Source organism: Montipora foliosa, chromosome 1 (genome assembly GCF_036669935.1).
Source record: "Montipora foliosa isolate CH-2021 chromosome 1, ASM3666993v2, whole genome shotgun sequence".
NCBI lineage: Eukaryota > Metazoa > Cnidaria > Anthozoa > Scleractinia > Acroporidae > Montipora > Montipora foliosa.
In genome coordinates this window covers 72,363,605-72,383,604 of record NC_090869.1, presented here as the reverse complement: position 1 = coordinate 72,383,604, position 20,000 = coordinate 72,363,605, and the positions used below count along the sequence as shown (strand labels likewise).

The following is a 20,000-nucleotide window of genomic DNA, read 5'->3' as shown; positions in this document are numbered from 1 at the left end:
GTCTGACGACGTGCCTTTTGACGACGTGAGACTCGTTGTTGATGCAAATGGTGAATATCGTTTGTTTGTGTACCACTTTGAGCTCGTAAGAAGGGGCACAATTAATATTAATCAGCCGGGACAACTGAGAAATGCAATAAACGAAGTCGTCGAGAATCGTCCTTGTCCTGGAGTGGACACTAGGATAACTGGCCAGCAGGATTATCTGTCCTCAGAAGTAGAAGAACAGACCCTTCCTTGGCACAGAGTTTTGTCAAGAAATTGCGCGCGATTGATAAAAAATGCCCAATGTGAGAGTGGAAGAAAGTGTCGATGTTGCTACAAAACAGAACAAAAACTGTCAGAACGCTTAAACCAAAAGAAGTCTCTGACTGAAGAAGACGTTAGGAGCAGACAATCTGTGTCATCCAAAGTTCGCTTCTCTTGCCTCAGTCCAAAGAGCCAAAGTAAGCGATTGAAAAATATGCCGCAATCAAGGAAAAACATGACAAAGCAGGTCAAACGGTACAGAAAGAAGTTCTCTGTTTTAATGTCTGATACACATAGCTCTGACTTGGACAAATTGATGGAGCGAGTTGAATCTACACCCATGGGAAGAAAGGAATTTGAAAAATGTGTGGCAGAAGCTGATAGTTTACGACCCGGTGCAGGGCAAGTCTTGCGTGAGATATGGGATTCGGACAAAGTGAATTTCCGAAAAGATCAGGCAAAAAACGGTAAGTTTTAGAAGGTGTGTAATTTGATCTACATGCTTCAGGATACTCCGAAATGCAAAATTGTAAATTGGTCAGAAGATGATAAGAAATTAAGTAAGAGGAATTATCAGTAATTTTGCGTGATAATCAGTAACCAAATAACTTAAGGGGCTGTGTGAAGGATACGGGAAGAGAAAAGTTCACACTTTGGCACAAATATATCTGATCATCCCTGGTGTGTTTTATAAACTTCACTGTTCCAGACCACCACCCTCGCCCCCCTCCTCTCTTCCCCTGCATAGGGCTTTGTATTTCTCACTTAGGGTGTTCGGGTGAATGTCAGAGGAAAAGAGGAGAAAATATAAATAATTTCTGTACTTTTTAAATGTGTTGTATCTTTCAAGAGGGTTAAATAGCTTGGGCCAGGCCACTGGTCCCCTTCAAGGGTTTAGTCACAATTTCTTACATACTTCCCTCTCCGTTTTATATGGAAGTCCTCTCAGGTGTTCAAGAACACTAATAATTTTATCAATAAGAAATGCTTTTAGTTACTCTACAGACATGTATGTACAATGCTTTTTCTTCTAGGCCCAATCCATCTCATGATCACAAGGGATTCTGTTACAAACTATTCTTGCATTAAATTTTGAAATCCTGTATTACCCAGATATTTAGATGTGTTGATTTAGTAATCAGGCAATTGCTTTGGTTTTGGTTATACCACAATTTGAGGTTAGCTGAGAAGTCTAATTGGTAAGTAAACTGGTTTGATTTTGGTTTTACGACACTCAGCTTAAAACTGTTCTATACACGTTCTATTAAAGGATATGGACATCGATCTAATCGTTGGACTCAGGCGACTTGGCGAGTGGCTCTTGCTATTTATGCACGCTGCCCGGTCCTGTTTGATGACCTCAAGAAGCTGGACATTCTCCAGCTTCCATGCAGGAGATCCTTGGAGAGGGTAATGGCAAAGAGAACAGTAGAGGAAGGTATCCATGAAGAAAGAATCATCGAGCAACTCACTTTGTTTAATCAATTTAAAACCACTGTAGTCCTTAGTGGAAGACCAGAGCCACTGGGAGTTGGAGAACTCTTGTTTGATGAGACAAAGGTGAATAGAGGGTATTCCCTTTGCTTATCATAACAGCCATATTGGTGTATCTGTATTTAAGTTTTACTATATCTTCCTTAATGTTTGGTACATCTACATGCATATACATGGCAATCATCAATGATGTTATTTGAATCATTATAGGGCTCATTGCAGATCATGAAGTAATATAACCTATTTAAATTTTAAGCGTTTTTTTGCTGTATTGTTGAAACATGGAGTATGAACTGAGTTAAATTTGACAAAGTTAAAAAACCTAGCTCAATATGCAGTTTCGTCTGACCCCTTTTGTTATTGCATATACAGTTTTATGTTGTTGTTAGTGTAAATTAAACTGTTACTTTCAGATCCATTCAGTAACTCAAAACTGTTATTGGATTGGTGAAGCCTTTAAAGTGCCCATGCAGTACAAAATAATTGCTGCTTATTTGAAATGATTTTCAAAGTAAAGAAGAATGGAATTTCCCTTATAATTTGGAATATCTTTTTTCATTTTAGAGATATTCATGTTTTTGTATTAATCATGCCAATGAGGAAAGTGATCATGTCATAAATAGCTCCACTTGAACAACAAAATACTGAATCAAGAATATCTCTAGAAATATTGGAGCAGTGATCTTCAAACTTATCAATAGAAATGCACATCACAAGCAAAACAGAATGACACCTGCTATGTTGTTGCCATGGCAGTGCTCTTGGATCCAGTCTCTGTCTGGGGAAAACAAATATCTCCATTTCCAACTTTTTAAACTGGGACAGAGGGTCTTTCTCAGAGATTCACACATGGTTTACATGCATTTTTTCTTACCTCTCCCCAGTAAGATTATTGGCAGTGAATTATCCTTCTTTAAGATGATCTGGAAATTTTAGTCTTAATTGAAACAGGAACAGCAGCATAACTGTTGTCATAGCAATGGCACAGTGGATTTTGTTTCTTTTGTGATTTACATTTTTTTTAATATTTATGGAGGTATTCTTCCCTGCTAGCAGAGGCTCTTTTCCTGGTGTTCGCTGACGGGAGAAAAGAGACCTCTGCCATGGGTCTAAATGGACTATATTGAGCATGCTCCGCGGCTTAGCGACCGAGCTATCACGTGATGTTGGTAAGACGTCACGAAATATGACCTTTCACTGAAACTGGCGCGAAAACCCCGCAGATGCATATGGCGCGTCATGTCTCACACCCCGATTAACTCTCCGTGTAGTAAACAGAGAAAAATATCATCGACTAGATCGCCAAAAACGCCGGTTAAAAAAGTACAAAAATCGTCTAGAGATAATTGTTGTCTGATCTGTGGTATTAACTTCAAGTTATCTGGTCAGGGAAGCTTTTTTAACACAACCACAACTGCAGGACTTAAAGAAAATTTGACATTCCTTCTCGGAGAATCGCCCGATTTTTCCCTGTCATCCCGACGGATTTGCAAATGCTGTAAACGAAAGGTGGACTCAGTCGTAAAGAGAACATTAATTCTCGAACAAGACAAAGCATTTCTCATCGACAAGTATCGGAAAAATAATTCTACAAACGAGAGGCAATGCGCTAGAGAACCCACCAAACTCACTCCGCCGCGGTACAAACGGATGTGCAAGGAAAGTCCTTTGGCTGTAAACAAACAAGCTAAAGCAAGGAAGGCCATCAACAAAGAGACGGATGGAGTGGAAGAGCTCGGTGTTTTTCCATTGAGCACCAGTTTCGAAGATTTGAGAGCAGAATTTGTTTCTCACGATCATTCTTACGCTAATAAGCTTACCTATGAACCAGATACTGTGGCACAGTGCGAAGGAGATTTTCCTCCCGAAGTGGAACAACCACCGCCAGAGCAAATTGCTGCAGTAAACCACTTCAGCTTGATCGAGCTCCGTCCGTTTATCATCGTTGCCGAACAGCTCCTGCTCCATTTTAACGGCTTTGAGCTTGAGCCTTTGGCAGGACTCAAGCTGGTCAGATATGAGCGCATTTAGCGGTGAAACAACAACAACAAGTGGGTTCGATGGCAGAATTGGCACCTTTCCCGTTCGTGCAATAAGCACAGCAATCTGGTAGATGAGAGTTTTCCCATGCCCGGTCGGCAAGCACGCAAACGTGTCTCGCCCGTTTAAAAAATGAAACAAGGCCTTGAACTGCTCTTCACTCAATTTCTTTATCTTTCCATCGTCGAGGTTATCCAAAACAGAAGAAAGCAAACTTAATAACTCTTTACGACTGAACTCTTTCGAGGTCGCCGATGAGCACGCCATGTTTATAATGTGGGCTCAGAAAATAACAGCGGAATTATTATAAAGAAATGCGCGAGACGCAACGGGCTCAAGTTACGGTCAGCGAGCAATGCAAGGAGCATGCGTTCTAAATAGAGCCGTCCAAGATCGTGGACGGCGGTTAAATCAAAGCCCATTTAGACCCATGGCAGAGGTCTCTTTTCTCCCGTCAGCGAACACCAGGAAAAGAGCCTCTGCTAGCAGGGAAGAGGTATTCTTGATTGAGTGTTGTACTATTTTAGTGAAACCACCGATGATGTCATCACTTTCCTCATTTGCATAATATAAAAAATATTTTAACTGGAATTTCTGACCATGAAATGCTTTTGAAATAATTGTAAGTTGTAATTAACAGGTGCAGAGTAAGATTCAGATCCGTTGCACAGATGGTGTTGCCATTGGCTATGCAATGAATGAAAATGACTGGTCATGTCTTCATGATGTTTATGAGTCCCTGTTCATCTCAGAAAATGGAGCTGGTCAAAGGGCAAGTTACGTTCTTCAGACCTACTGGCGGGATATGACATCTGGGTTTGAGTTTGCTGGGCCTTACTTTCTCCGTGAGGTACCCCTGGATGGAAAGTTTCTACATGACATCGTCTTCAAGGTGATCAGTACCCTTGAAAAGTACCGGTTCCATGTCATTCTATTGGTTGGTGATGGAGCTTCCTGTAACTTAGCCCTTTTTAAGAGGCTTTGTGGCTATGCAAATGAGCAGCTCCCAGTAGAAGACAGTGGTGCTGAACGATACCAGTTCAAGGCCAGTTTCATCAATCCATTCAGCACCAGATCAGACAAAACCTGCTTTGTCATGATATGCCCTGCTCACCAGGTAAGGTATTATAATAATTCAAGTATTTAATTATTCTCATGTGTACAATTTGTAACACCTGGGTGTTATTGTTTCTTATATTGTCCAGTTGAAGAACATCATTGCAGCTTTGTACAGTTCAAGGAACAAGGGGAAAAAAGCTTTCGAGAAGGGAGGCACTACTTTTGGCTGGCAGCCAATAATTGATCAATATTACAGGGATCAAGAGAGATCTGCAAAAGGTCTGGGTAGGCGTGTCCCTGGTCTGAGGTATAGCTATGTGCAACGTGACTGCTGGACAAGACTAAATGTTATGCCTGCAAAGATAATGCAGGTAAGAGAGGGAAAATTATGTTAAATTTATAGAACTTTATGGTTCTATTCCTTAGCTTGAAATTGACTAAAGAATGATAATTTATGTCATATATACAGATCCTGGCAATAATTAAGGTTCAAATATTTACAATTGAGATGAAGCTTCCATTTTTATGAATGGAACAGTGATAAGTGGTTTTGTCTACTTTTACATTCTACAGCAACGTTATATGATTGCAGCCTTGGAAGAATATGCAAATTTGAGTAGTGAAGGCCCAGAGAAAACTGATGTTGTGAAAGAAACAGCAAGGTACCTACAAGCATGCCACCACATTTTTGAAAAGGGAATCCTTAGCCATGTGTTTATAAGATCCAATGAGTCAGCTGTATTCAAAAACATACAACAGGGATGGAGATATTTCGAAGAATGGGCAGAGGAGCACAACAACACAGGTATGCTTACATCAAAAACTTTATTCAACAAACTGTATTAAGTCATTTGTCCATTAAAAAAGCAATCAAAAGATTAAAAGTCAAACAATGGGTCACTTCACCTGGCTGTCATTATGGTTGAAAATGAAAGCTAGTCTGTTTGATGAGGAAGTGATTCAAATGTTTAACATTCAACATTTTGGAATCAACTTCAATTACATTCACCTTTTTTCATTAGAGCTCCTTTTTTATTTGGCCACTTGAAAGTTACACTTTCATTGGATTACCAACAACTGTATGCTAGTTAACCAGTAAACCAGGCCATAATAAACACAACACCAAAATACAGTTGTAATTAAAATGATAGACATTCTTATAATTAACAATTATTCGCTGAAGTGGAGATAAATATCCACCACTTTCACTGACACTGAGGTGTATATACCACACAAGCTGAATAACTAGCAGCCCAAAGAGTAACTTTATTTGCGATAATTTACCAACAAAAGCCATTTTGTTTTTCTTCGGCTGCTCAGAGGTGAATAGTACTTGGTTAATCACCTCCAAGCTAGCCAATCAGCATGCTTGAAAAGTACTATTCACCTGTGTGGTATATAATAATTACTTTTACAGTGTATGTATATTTACAATAATTTTCCCCTTGATCTGATTCCTCACGCCTAACTTTTTGGGGTGACAAACTGGGTTACATCTAAGTTTTCCTTTTAATCTTTGCAGAGTATGTTGACAACTCCAAACGAGCACGTGCAGCAAAGTTTTTAGCATGGCAGGTATTGCTGAATAAAGATTAACTTGTTTATTAAAGTGCCTATAACCCCAAAATATTTTTTTCGCTTAAATAACTCTTTGCACCTGTTTGAAAAGCATTGCGCCTTTTTGCACCTTTTTAGCCCTAATCTTGACTTTTTACAGGCTGTAAAAGTTACGAAATCTGACCATCATCTGTAACACGACCGAGCAAGTAAGGGGTATGGGTCTATTCCTGGGTTGATGTCACAAACTTATTTGCATGCATGTTTACAAAGACTTAATACGATGTAAATCAGTCTGTGACGTCAACCCAGGAATAGACCCATACCCCTTACTAGCTCGGTCATGCAACAGATGATGGCTAGATTTCGTAACTTTTACAGCCTATAAAAAAGTTAAAAGGTGCAGTTTGTTTCGAACAGGTGCAAAGATTTATTTAAGCGAAAAAAATATTTTGGGGTTATAGGCACTTTAACATTATCTTGTTTACTATTTTTTAAATGTGCATTTAAAAGATCAAACTACATCCCTCCTGGTCCTTGGAGGGAAGACAAGTGTTCCCTTTGATGGGGCAATAGTATATATAAACAGTAGCCTCCATTTGGGGCGAAAATATTCTAGGATATTTGTCCGCGGACATTATCTGCTCCGAGAAGCGAACAGCTTTCGGAGAGCACAGCTTGAGGAAAACTATGAGCTTCGAGGAACGGATAATGTCCAAGGACAAATACCCGAGAATATTTTCGCCCCAAATGGAGGCTTTCATGTTTATTATCCTTCAAATATTTTTCGCAACGCGAGTTGTTTTGACAATTGGGGGATATTCTCAGATATCCCCCAGTTTTAGCTGGGTGATATTCGGTCAAGTGACGTGTTTAAACCAATTGCGTGCGAGTGAAAAGATTTGATGAATTATTTAACAAATAAAGAAGCCTAAGCCGTGTATTACACTGTGATAAAACACGACAGGCATTTGAGAACACGAGGGAAATGTGGAAAGCACGAGCCGCAGGCGAGTGTTTTCTACATTTCTCGAGTGTTCTCAAATGACTGGAGTGTTTTATCACAGTGTAATACACGGCTTAGGCTTCTTCATTTGCTTTATGATATAGATTTTACGCGCGCAAAACGATAAAACACGCTTTTTCGATGTTTTATACTCTGATAAAACATAGGTTTTTGACCAATCAGAGAGCGCGCGCAGGGTCCTATCTATGTTATAAATATAAATAAAAGTTATAGTACATTATCATTATAATTATTATTATTGAAGTTAGGATTAGTTGTTTACTAAGCCCTTTAAGGGGCATTGTCACGCTACTTGGCAACTTTACAAAAAGCCAGGTGTCTTCGCATTGATTGAATTTCAAAACTAATGAATGATCTAGTTTTGTTATTAAAGGCTATTTGAATGTACTGAAACTGTTTCTTGTCGCCTGTCGCTATGGATGGCATGGATTGAAATAGATTGAAACTTGAAAAAAATTGCCAATTTTTTCAGGTTTTGATGCTGCATGTTCCAAAAATCCTCAAGAAATTTATTATGGTTAGCCCTCTCTGATAAAATTCCGTTGATGTATTCGTTGTAGCTTTACAGAAGCATTTTGTTTAATGATTAAAGACCCAAAGTAATGATTTTATAAGCACAGAATTGACCTAAAACAGCAAAATCCTTGTGACACTGCTCCTTTAAATAAATGGCATTTCTTATTTAGCTTGCCTTTTCTCTCCCTCTAGACATTTGACCTTCAAAGAGTCATGGTCTTTGGATTTAAACAGTTCTCGTCATACTTCTTTGATAATTTTCCTGGATACTCTTTGTCTCCATTGCGGCTCTCAATAAGTCGCCTTGAATCCCTGTTTGGCACACTCAAGTTCCATGCCCATGGTTCTCTAAGTGCAGGGAATTATGGGTCATCTCTTGGAAGGGTTCAGTTGAGACAGGAGCTGAAGGTCACTGCTAGAGCCACAAGTCATGATCAGAAGGGCTACAGGGACCAAGAGGTCCTTATATCTGGCCCTACAAATGTGTCCACATTGAACACTGTTTATCAACAGCCTTACATTGAAATCATGGCACATTTTGTTCCTTATGGTTATCAGGGTGTTAAAGAATTTATTTTTCCCTCCCAAATTTCTCAAAGCACTTTTCAGGGTAGGCAAGGTAGCTCTGCATGCACCCTAATAGCCCTTGTAATGGGTTTTAAGTTCTCCTCTGGGTTGATTGGTGAACCGAAGAAAGTTCTTGAAGAGGGGTGGTTTGGTCATGTGGTTTCAAGTATTTCTGGGGGCAATAAAATCTTTGATGAATGCTTTTCTGCTGCAGGAGTTGGTGGGCTTGATGTAGAAGATGCATTCAGCTCTGTTGGAGATGATCTACACCTCCTTTCTTATGAGGATCCCAAAGATTTTTTTATTACTGGTAATAACTTCCAGGATGTCATTTCAAATGTCAGGGAACGGGCAAGCATGAAACAGAAATCAGTTGGCATCTTTGTGTCTGTTGGGAGGACAGTAGTAATTTTAGTTTGGGAAAATGGGGCATGTGCAATTTTTGATAGCCACAGGCATTTACAGTATGGGTGTATACTTTCCCATTCCCTACCATCCAAAGAAAACGAGTTAATATTGTGGCTAGCCAAGACATACCAGAAGTTTTACAGCACCTCGATACAGTATGCCCAAATCACTTGGGTGGAGTACAACAGATAATGTGCCTCTGTCATTTCAGAAAAAAAGTACATTCAGTACAGTTAAAAACTGTTGTGTGGCTGAAGTTGAAGTAAATTGATTTCTCCTCCAAGCATTTCATTTTGTTAGTAGATAACAATTCTTGTCATAAAATCTCATTTCAGCCTGGAATTTTAATTTTTTAATGAAATGCTGTGTCTTTTTTAAGCTGGCTGCACTTTGGCATTAGTCATTGGTCACCATTTACATAGGAACAAGAAAATGTGACACCAAAATATATTAATTGTTATAAATAGTCTTTTAAAGTCATTTGACTGCACATATTAAAAACTTTTCTTGATCCTTTATTTATTACATATTTAAAATGGTATGTACTGGTGTGCATGTAACTTACAAAACTTGAGCCATACCTGAGAACTATAGATATTAATTATGTCTTTGTGCTATAAAGACATGCAGTCCTTTGATGGGTCTTTCATTGAATTCATACAATATATTGAGTGCAAGTTTCAAGTTCAAAATAACATTATTCTATCACTCAGACACATTTTTTTGGTTAATTTTTCTGCAGCTCTAACAGTTACTGAGTTGGAGTACCAATGTACCTGATAAGCTGAGTACAGCTCTCAATAAAAAGATCAAAGACCTCTTCAAGCTGTCACTTTGGTTATTCTTTTGTTATATTACTTACTATTGTTTTTCAGTAAAAACGAGACTTGTCATATTATATAAGGCAAGCTGACGTTGCCCTAAGTATAAACTATCACAAAGAGACCACTTGAACTGGTCTGCTGCCTAGAAGAAAGCGTAATTAAGTTTGTAAGATCATATTATTAAGCATCCTTAATTAATTAAGTACGCTTATCGACACTGTAAGTTTTCAGCTTGTCCCTCAAGCTTTGGTCGGCTGAAACGACTTTGCCCTCCTGAATCAGTTTTTTCTCTTCTTGAGCACTATAGAATTCCTTAAATCTGGTATTACATATTCTCTTTACTAGCTCTTGCCATATGGAGCAAGCCCTAATCTCTTCAAATGGTGCTGTGCATGCCCTTTTTGATGCTGCCAAAAATAACTCTTGTAGCTCCTCGTCTAAAGCAACCGATTGTTTTGTCAGCTTCATAAGGTTTTTTGGATATCTCTTCAGATTTTTTTCAGTCAACATTTCTCTTATTCTTTTATCTAACGTTAACAAAACAACAGTAAACTTACTATTGAAGAAAGTCAACTTTCCCTCGTCCAACCTTTTTAGACCCAATGGCAAAGATGTTTTCTCCTCTGCAGAACAGACCATTTCAGACATAATTTTAACTTCGGCTGCATAATTTTCCTTTGTCGCTTCTGAAACTCTCCTGGCTCCTTTCCGCCCATTAACAATCTTTTCTCTTCCTTTCCGTGGTTTGTGCAGCGCCGCCCCAGATACTCTAGCAACGTCCACAAAGTCGGAATCGACAACAGTGTCCGCGCCTTCACTTGCATTTGTTTGGGTTTTCCGTTTGTCAGTGTCAATCTTAATTTGCATGACTGCGCTGTGAAAATTTTCGTAAAGTGCCCAGTAGATGGTGTTAAGAACAACGGCAGCATGAAAGTTGACTTCGTCTGTTTCGTTCTCCTGCAACTGAATGGTGGTGACAATTATCTTTTTCATGTTTCTCCAGACTTCTGATTCCTCCACCGTCAACAACAATTGGGAACAAATAACTGAAAACGAAGCCCTTTTGTCACTGTTTTTCACCTTAGCGCTGGATATTTCGGTGAAAGCTTTAATTATTTTGGAGTAAATATCCCGACAAAGCTTCACAAACATTACCCTGATCGTGTCGCTATTGAGTAGGGTGGACACCATTTGCTTGCGAACTGGAAATATTGACAATGATTTTTCATTTCTTAATTCATTTTCGCAATGTGTTTGTGCACTCAAAACGTAAGACTTAAGAGTCTCCTCCAGCCTTTTTACGTCGTCGTTAGAAAGGTATTTTCCAGAACTCTTTTTCCTTTTCTCTTTACTGGACTCATTCCCCTGTTTGTTTCTGGCTTTTGGTACCTTTTTCCTCCTTACATCTTTCTGTCCTCTGCTAGGCGATTCCTCCCCAGACATGTCCGACGAATCATTTCCACTCGATAGGTCGGAAAAGTCACTCCACTCGTCTTCTGAATCATCCTCACTTTCATGTTCACTGTCAAGGTCAAGGAAGTTGTCAAGGAGGGCTTGGCTTAAATTTGGAAGCGATACTGCTGAGAGAAATCCTATATCTGCCTCATTCACGAAGGTAATATCGCCCGCCATTTTCCCTGCGCGACATCCGCGAAAATCCTCGCAGCAATGTACGTGCGTGTCGCGCACGCGATGGCGCAATTTGTTCTAAAAATAGAATAATTGTCCCATATCATGGAGCCAACCCCAATACTAGAAATGGCGCGCGCTTACGGTCTCCATCCCCGATTATGGCTCCTGCCCATACTTATTACCTATTATTATTATTATTATTATTATTATTATTATTATTTTTTTTTTTTTGTATCTTCAATTATGACTTGTACACTTTCTTTTTCAAATGTATGTACTGGACATTTTTAATTCATTTCAAAATAACTTAAAATAAAAGTCAATACTACATTGCAGGGCGGGTTACAGTACAGTCTAGATAACACGTACAGTAAATTTACCATACAATCTAACGATTTTTTTTATAATAAAGTAAACGAAGCACATTAGGAAATACGAGAACCCCAAAATGCACATTAAAATTAAATTATTATTATAAATTATTGTTATAGCTTAGGCCTAATTACTCTTCAGCAGCGATATTCTATGGGATACGACTTTTTATTTCCTTATTTTCTCTGCTACCACAAGTCCTGGGACACAATGTCATAAATTAACGATAATAATAAATTCAAAGCAAATTACGAATCATGAACGATAATCGTTCATTTAGAAAAGAGATCATGTTGAAGAGAGACGGCGGAAAGTATTTTGTATTGGGTTTGGGGGGGGGGGGGGGGGGGAGAAAATTCCGCCTGAAAATTTTGAAATCTTGAAAGTCGGAAGTACTAACAAAAAGACAGATGTTTTACTTCTTATTTTTATTTTTTTAAGCAGTTAGAAAATCTGATTTGCACCGAATGAAAGCCGGCTCGCGTTTCAAGGAGTTAAAAGAGTGCATGGCCGCGCACTGAGATATGGTCTTTTTGAACATATCTTGTTTAACCTCTTAAACAAAAATCTTGTTATTCTTCCATAAATTCAAAATGCGTTTTAATGGGTTGCGTATCAAACAAGTTATCCAACCGAGGTTTGATTTGTTAAGGGAACAAAACATCTTGAGAGATTAGGGATCCCTCTGCGAGTGCTGCGACGCCATGGAGGAGCTTTCTGAAAGACGACGGCGGCGGCTACCAGGACACCATTCTAAAACATGTTTGTGACAGTGTTGGTTCCTCGTATAAGAGAATTTAAGATCTACGACGCTATTGTACGTTTTTAAACTCTTTCCTTGTTATTCCAGATCGCTAAACTTCTACGAACAATTCGAAGCATCCAGGAGTTAAGCGGAGATGACACTAGGAAGTCGTGAGAGCAGAGCTGGCGCAGTGGTAATTGCACAGGATCCCGTTACCCCAAGCTTCCATACGTATTGTACCCTTGAGTCAACCTTGTCCCGCGGGTATCTTTCTATTTTTAGAACTACTATATTTTGACATATGTGACTGAGAACATACGTGAAGTGGCTTCCATACATCACACACGTATGTGATGACTATTGGTCTGTTATGATTGGCTATTGTGAAAACACCCACTAAAGCCTCCCTTGGAGGTGTTTTTGTAAAAATAAAAAGATACGGGAAAGGGTTGACTTAGAGTGTTAATATGGGAGATGGAGGCTCCGGGTAATGGGCCCCTGTCGGGCAAAAATAACCTACATACTATTCGCAAAGAGTAGAGCATGAAGTTCCTAGTGTTGCAGTCTGTCCTATGTGGTTTTTCATCGTAGGGAGGGTAAATTCTCGATGATATAGGCTAAATCAAGCTACTCTAAAATCCGAAGGTTAATTAAAGATATGATGACGATGGCTCGCTTCCCGCCAATGTAGCCCGGGTTCGATTCCCAGACTAGGTGTCATGTGTGTGTTGATCGCATGTGTCGCTGTTTTGTGGCTTTCTTTCTTCCGTCGATGTAGATATCCGTGATCTATAATATCAGAAAAAAAAAGTTATCGTTAATGTTCCTAACGCAGCTTTTTCGTAGGAAGTTAGGCAGGAAATCCTTGCGTGATACTGATAATAACGAAAGTGCATGCAACGACACTGAATTATAAATACTCTTGTTTTTCGGCCATTTTAACTTGATCAAAAACAATAATTGAAAGCAAACTGCGGTGATAAACATTACAACGCATTTTAACTTGACGTTTCGTATCATATAACATACATCATCATGTACGGGAAACAGCCTTGTTGAATTGCACTGTAAACCCATTGGGAGACTCATTTTCATCATTGTGTGCGCGGAGCAAGAACTCAAATTACAAGAAAACAATATACCAGGAGCGGAGCTTCCTAAACCACCAGAATATTGTACAATGATGGCTCGCTTGCCAAGGTGCAAAATTGTCCCGAAAACGAAAAGATTTGATCAAAAGGTCAGTGAGTTTTAGGTACATGCGCCTTTTTTTTTACTAAATTATAAAGATAGTTAATCGTTATCGTACAAGAGTATACGAAAGTCTTTTTGCTTTGCAGATCAAACTGGCTCTTCCCCAAAACACTCCCACAAAGCAATTCTATAAGACTCTCGACCCTGTCTCCCGCGCGACCTCAAAGTGGTCAATTAATTGTCTCATATATACTGACTGCTAGGATCTAAATTGTGGAAATGGAGCATTTTCGAGATTGTACTAGAAGAGACGTTACATGTTACCTTTGGGGAATGAAATGAAGAATCACTTTGAAATATTTGGCAAAGCATTGGAATTACAGTATTTTTGTATAATTTACTGAAAATTACAATTCAAAAAACCTTAAGTAACTCTGTCTTACCTCTTTATTTTTGGCCAGCAATGAAGAGCAAAAATGAAGAACCCCTTTGGGAAAGAATGAAAGAATTACACTGGGAATTACTACAGGATCAGGTTGAATTGGCCGTTTTTATACTAGAGACGCATAATTCGTCTGGAACGAACTTGGGCAAACATTTTTTCTGCGTCTGTTAATTTCGTCTAGTATAAAGACGGCCACAAGACGCATTATGCGTCTGGACGAAGAATTTATTTTAGTGCGTCTTCGAAGACGCACTACACTCGAAAGTTCGTCCAGACGCATTATGCGTCTAGTGCCCGTCTTTATACTGGCCGAAATTAACAGACGCAGAAAAAATGTTTGCCCAAGTTCGTCCAAGACGAATTATGCGTCTCATATAGTTCGTCCCGTCTTTACACTAGACGGATAACATGAGAGACGCATAATTCGTCTGGACGGATTATGCGTCTCTAGTATAAAAACGGCCATTGTCATCAAATAATTCTATCAAAGCATTTTCTCAGTCGAATTTTGACGTCACGGTGGCCACGTTGGTGAAACGAACAGTAATAAAAAAATCTTCTGGGAGTTTGACCCAGTTATTATGCTCCAATTATTGTAGTTCTTTCTCTTGTTTGGCACCAACATGGTCGTCTTGTCACGTGAATGCGATCAAAGAATAAAGTGCGACGCAATTGCACGGTCACGGGGTTCGAATACATACATACAATACATACTAAGTTGACTACTTCCCAGAGGGGCTTTTCAGGTCCATTGGCCGTGTTTTTACGAACGGTTTCTCAGGTCGCTTAGCAAGGGGCAACCGAAAATTATGTGAAAACAGTTCCTTTTCCAACTCGCTTAAAGTTAAGCGAGTCGGCAAATTTCTATAGAATTCTGTTTAACTTTAAGCCACCAAATTATTGGCAATTTTTTTCTTCTGATAACCAGAGTCGTAATCCTAACTTTCACGCGGGGCTTTTTGAAGAGCAAGGTTGTATCTACACATTTAACTTGTACAAGAGAATTTAAGAAAGTGCCACTGTTCTTTTAAACTTGAAAAATGTGAAAAACTGACCTATTTCAGTATACCCTGCCAGCAGTTGGTTTCTCCTACGCTTCCCGAGAGAGAAACCACTGCGAGAAAGCGTTAGTTTCTTTGAGTGAGCCGCCGTCCAGCGCTAAGGACGAATAAATTAAATTTGAACCGGTAAAACAAGTTAGTAAACTTGTTTTGGCGCTTGCGCGTACGTTCAGCTACGTAACTGCTGCGTTTGGGTGAGCCTGCTGTGTAGAGATTTCCCGCGAAATAAGACGAAGTGATGTCAAATAGATCACGTAGGATGCAATAGAGGACGTTTTCCGTGTTTCCATAGCCTCATCCAAACACGAGGGGGAGTTGGGAGAAGTCGAGACAATTATGCAAACCCGAGACGCAGTCGAGGGTTTGCATCAGTGTCGAGAATTCTCCCAGGAGTCAAAACCTAGCATGTAATTATAAGTCATACCTGAGTGGAGTTAAGAATGACATTAACGTACAGAAACGCAGTGTGTACTGGTGTCAAGAGACCAAATAACCACGTGATACCCAACAGGGGCATCAACACCAAGCACGCTCTGATCCCCAATCTGCAACACAAAATGTGTTTACATAAACTTGCACTGCCATGGAGCTTTCCAAAAGACAGAAGTTTAAGATGTTAACTATCTCACCTGGCTTGTTCCATCTGCCTGTGCGATGTATGTTGCATTGATACCATTTCCTTTATCACTCGCACGACAATTACCGTGTTCGCCTAAAACAATAGAGTAACAATCAACTTAACGAACATTTGTCAAAGGAAAAGACAGGAGATGAAGAAGGCCGAACTCAGTCGAAGGCAACCCAAGGGCTTCTTTTACTTAGGCGGCAGGGGTGTGGGCCGCTCCAATCTCGATTAAGGTGATGTTACATGAACCGATTTTAAACGCAACATTGTTGTTAAATTTGTCTGGTGTAACATAACGCACAGTGTGATTCTGAATGCAACATGTTGTTGCCCGAATTTTGTTGGAGTTAGTGCGTGTAACACCCCCGCCATTGACTTTTAACTTGACATCGTCCCAGAATACAACACGGAGAACTGAAATAAGTCACGTCGACAGTCACTTCAACAGTGTCCGCCACATTTCTTGCTCGGGATTTATCGAGCAGAAGCCTGGGCTCAAATATTGAAAGCTGAGTAAACCTTGGAAGGCAAGGGCTGGGTTCGAGAGGTATCTTGTGTCAAAGAAATGTTTATTTACAATAACAGATCATAAAGTTATTGTTTGGCATTATATGTTTCGTTTCGCCGGTTTTATCAGACTGAATGGGTACACCCGAGCGTGCAGAAGTTTAAACAATTAAACGTCCTTCTTGTGAAATTTTAGCCAGCAAATTATTAGTAACGATTCCTAACCGAAAAATACTAAACATTCGCTAAAAAAACCATACACGGACGTCGCACAGGCGCATTGCTATCGCTGGTGTCACTCCTTCTGTGCAGTGACTTTTAAGGCCCACCTTCAACCGAGAAGCTTTTCCACCGTTTTTTTTTGTTATGGAAATTCGCATTTCTTGTCGTAACGATCTGATAGGATGAATTCAGCTACGAAAATTGTTCCACGGCACGCAATGCCTGTAAGGTGAACGTGGTTCCTTAGCTACCGAACGTTTTGATGTAACCTCTTTTCCAAGGAAAGAGATAAAAGACACCGGAGTTTTAACTATTAGGGACATTTAGCTTCGCATTTTCAAGGTCGACCGCAAACTTCAAACCGCAGTTAGCGCCACGTGCCATGTTGGATTATTAATTATTCAACCGAGCAAGCGTCTTCAAGGAGGTGCAAATGATCAGCAAAAATGTGTTCACTCAAGAGTTAAAAAACAAAACATAACTTATTGGTTGAAACGTGAGTTCCTACAGAATTTTAAGGTGAAAAACTCTGCGACAGGAGCCCATGAGTAGGAGCTTGCCTATCTCATACACGCCCTTATGAGTCAACCTGTGCGCGCATCTTTCTATTTTTAGAACGCCAAGAATTCCTCGGCTCTGCACGCACTGTTTTAAAAGGCCAATCAGAATAAAGTCATTGTCTAACGAAGACAAATAAAGCAGTAACACTGTATTTAAATCTTGCAAATTGATGTAAATTTATGTAAATGCGAGTCTCCTGCTCAAGGTTTCGTTGTAAAAATAGAACTGCATATGGAGGCTCCTACTAATGGGCTCCTGTCTGCGGTAAATCACTTACCGCAAGAAGGGTATCCAGTCGTTAGAACTTGAACCGCAAAGTGCAAACTCGTCCGCAAGGCAATGTCATGTGACACAAAATACGCGATGCCAAATGTCTCTATTACGACAGCGGCAACTTCAACGATAACTCCTTTTCAAAATCCACTCTAACTTACCAATATCTTAAGGATTTCGTAATAATGCCATCTCGTTAACGTTGTAACACGTGAGTAAAGTATGCCATATGTGATTTGGTACTGACCGATTTGAAGTAGTCTGTCTCTTTTGCAGCTGTTATTGGGGCGTCACGCAACGCTCACCCCGCCCTTTTTTATTTTTTGTCTTTTCTTCGGGGGGAGCGCTGCGTGAACAAAACCAAAAAGCGGTTGCGAAGGAGACTAGATTTAAAGTAAACATAAATAATGAACGATTCACCGTTGTGTGCTTACGTTTTCGTGTCTGAAATCTTAAATTAGGTCATTTCAGGTGGTTGTTAAAAGGGCAGTGTCAAGTTATTTTAGTCAAACTTCAAAACACTAAAAGACGTCCTTGCATCAATAAAAACCCGAAAAATAATGCTGTAGTTTTGTTGCCAATGACCACTGAAGTTCTCTGAAGCTATTTTTTGTTGTTTGCATCCAAGGATGGAGAGGATGGAAACGGAATGAAACTTGAAAAAACTGGCTAGTCTTTTCAAGTTTGGAGACACCAGAAATTAAACACGAATAGCTCTTTGTGCCATAAATATATTTCATATCTTGTCAGTGGGTTGTCAGAAATGCTGTACGAGTGAGCTAAAGTACTAATTTAGATTTTTACTCATTTTTGACCTAAAAAAGCAAATTTGGAATGACAGTGCCCCTTTAAGCGGAGTACGGCAAAGAAATGCACTAACATGCGTGCCACACTTGTAGCACGACTATCCGTAACCAATGGTATTCTTGTTTAATGGCGTTGCCGTTGCTGTAGCGGCCATTGATGTTAAAACTATTTATTGATTCCGAAACTCACTTACAAGCTCAACCAACGCAACAAACGTCGCAAATATCCAAAGGGCGCCGCTACCAGAGGAAAGCCAGCAGCTTGGTGTTTGAAAACACAAACAAACAAACAAATAAACCAAACATGGGTTATTTAGTTTTGAACTCCTTCCTGTGAATCGTTAAAGATTGTTCGTCTATTTTTCTAAAAAGGTCTCTGAAGTAATCCGGCATTGGAATAGCTTAACACGTTAATAACGAAAGTCCGTGATTGGTTAGACAGACAAAATGTCATTACAATGGGGTGATTCTCCAGGCATTTTAAACACATACTCAGACAAAATTAAATAATCTGGCTTTCTTTGTTTCTACCAAAGTACTTTCGTAAACCAGTAATCGGTTCTACTTTGCCAAAAGTTCCAGCAATGAGTCTCTAAAGCTTCGCGCAGTGTGCCGTTCGCATGCAAAAAAATTAAAGAAAAATCGGCTTGTGTAGTTCAAATGACACACCTGCAGAGCCACGTTGGTCATAGCGAAAATGCGATACGAGACAGTTAATTAAGTTAACTTCACCTTAATTAAAGTTGTTAGAAAAGTAAGCTAACAGCGAATTTCTCGTACAAAAACATCATTGACCAGCAATATTTGCTATCTCATGAGACTGGTTACTCTTGGTCTATGGACAGGAGCAATGAAGCGATTTTGACAGAGAGTTCATCGCAGTCGGAAATGATCAACTTATGCAGCTGATTAAGAATTTTGAGAAACAATAAAGGCTTCAACGACTGATCAAACCTCGAATTTTCTCAAGTGGCCGTCAGCCATGCCTGATTTTGCTGTTATGATTTCTCAGTCATCAATCACTTTAACTCCGCAAATCAATATACAGGATTTGCAGGATACATCATTTATATTCTCTAGGTGATTAAAGTAATTACTTCTCAGTTTAAAACAAACAAAACACTTTCTTAAGGCAAGAGCTTGCCGGCAAAAATGATGAACTTACTGTTTGTCGCTGACAAAACTATCGATTCCGTTTATTCCAGTCGCGATGCCCAAAGATATGCTGACAAAAACTGCAGGTATCCCTGAAATGGAGAGAAGTGTGATATTATTACACCCTTGTCGTTTCTGCCATAAGTTTCGACATAGCTTCAGTGCTGTTGACGACCAACAACAAGTGGCATAGAGCGCTTGGTATTTCGTAGCAGTAATCTAACCTCAAGATCTGGATGTGTAGGCACAAGCCGTTAGACATGCATGTCAGTGGTTTTATAAGGGGCAGAAACAAAGCAAAAAACAAATCCACATAGAAACATATCCAAATTAGACGTATGTGACCATCGATATCTCGGGAGGATCTTCCGAGTAAAGTGTCAATGTAGAAATCTGGAGCAGGACCCAGCAGGACGAACTTTGCACTCAAGTGAGAGAGACAAGATATGACGTACATAGTTCGGATGTGCAAAACAAGCACGTCCTCCGGGAGGACGAGAGGTAAAGGGGGACTAAGATGAAGCGAGGAATTGAAGAAAAAAACTGCGAAGGGGCGTGAATTTTTTAGATACCATCTGGGACGATGGAGTGTGTGAAACAATCCGTATGAGAAGACTAAGACTAGCTGGTCATTGTAGGCCTCACAATGAAGAAACCAAGC

At 39.7% G+C, this 20,000-nt stretch overlaps 2 protein-coding genes across 3 annotated transcripts in view; one reads left to right on the top strand and one right to left on the bottom strand.

Moving 5' to 3' along the window:
- Positions 1-9,749, top strand: part of LOC138007854 (uncharacterized) — a 10,436-nt gene extending 687 nt beyond the window's left edge. The window contains exons 2-9 of one of the 2 annotated variants that reach the window (XR_011124124.1): positions 1-716; positions 1,520-1,809; positions 4,424-4,900; positions 4,989-5,213; positions 5,416-5,647; positions 6,365-6,417; positions 8,724-8,819; positions 9,660-9,749. The exon at positions 1-716 is cut by the window's left edge and continues 170 nt beyond it. Coding sequence is in view for 1 of the 2 variants with exons in the window: in XM_068854950.1 (XP_068711051.1) it covers positions 1-716; positions 1,520-1,809; positions 4,424-4,900; positions 4,989-5,213; positions 5,416-5,647; positions 6,365-6,417; positions 8,724-8,744 (2,014 nt within the window). In the remaining variant the exon portion in view is untranslated. Of the gene's footprint in view, positions 717-1,519; positions 1,810-4,423; positions 4,901-4,988; positions 5,214-5,415; positions 5,648-6,364; positions 6,418-8,723 lie in introns of both variants that reach the window. The other variant, XM_068854950.1, reaches the window with a different exon arrangement.
- A 2,366-nt stretch (positions 9,750-12,115) lies between these two features.
- LOC137980928 (latrophilin-like protein LAT-2) overlaps positions 12,116-20,000 on the bottom strand; it is a 40,992-nt gene continuing 33,107 nt past the window's right edge. Inside the window, exons 15-20 of the mRNA XM_068828320.1 lie at positions 19,350-19,431; positions 18,379-18,445; positions 15,820-15,902; positions 15,615-15,735; positions 14,128-14,171; positions 12,116-13,279 (exon numbers count right to left, since the gene is read on the bottom strand). Coding sequence (XP_068684421.1) covers positions 13,201-13,279; positions 14,128-14,171; positions 15,615-15,735; positions 15,820-15,902; positions 18,379-18,445; positions 19,350-19,431 — 476 coding nt within the window. The 3' untranslated portion in view covers positions 12,116-13,200. The remainder of the gene's footprint in view (positions 13,280-14,127; positions 14,172-15,614; positions 15,736-15,819; positions 15,903-18,378; positions 18,446-19,349; positions 19,432-20,000) is intronic.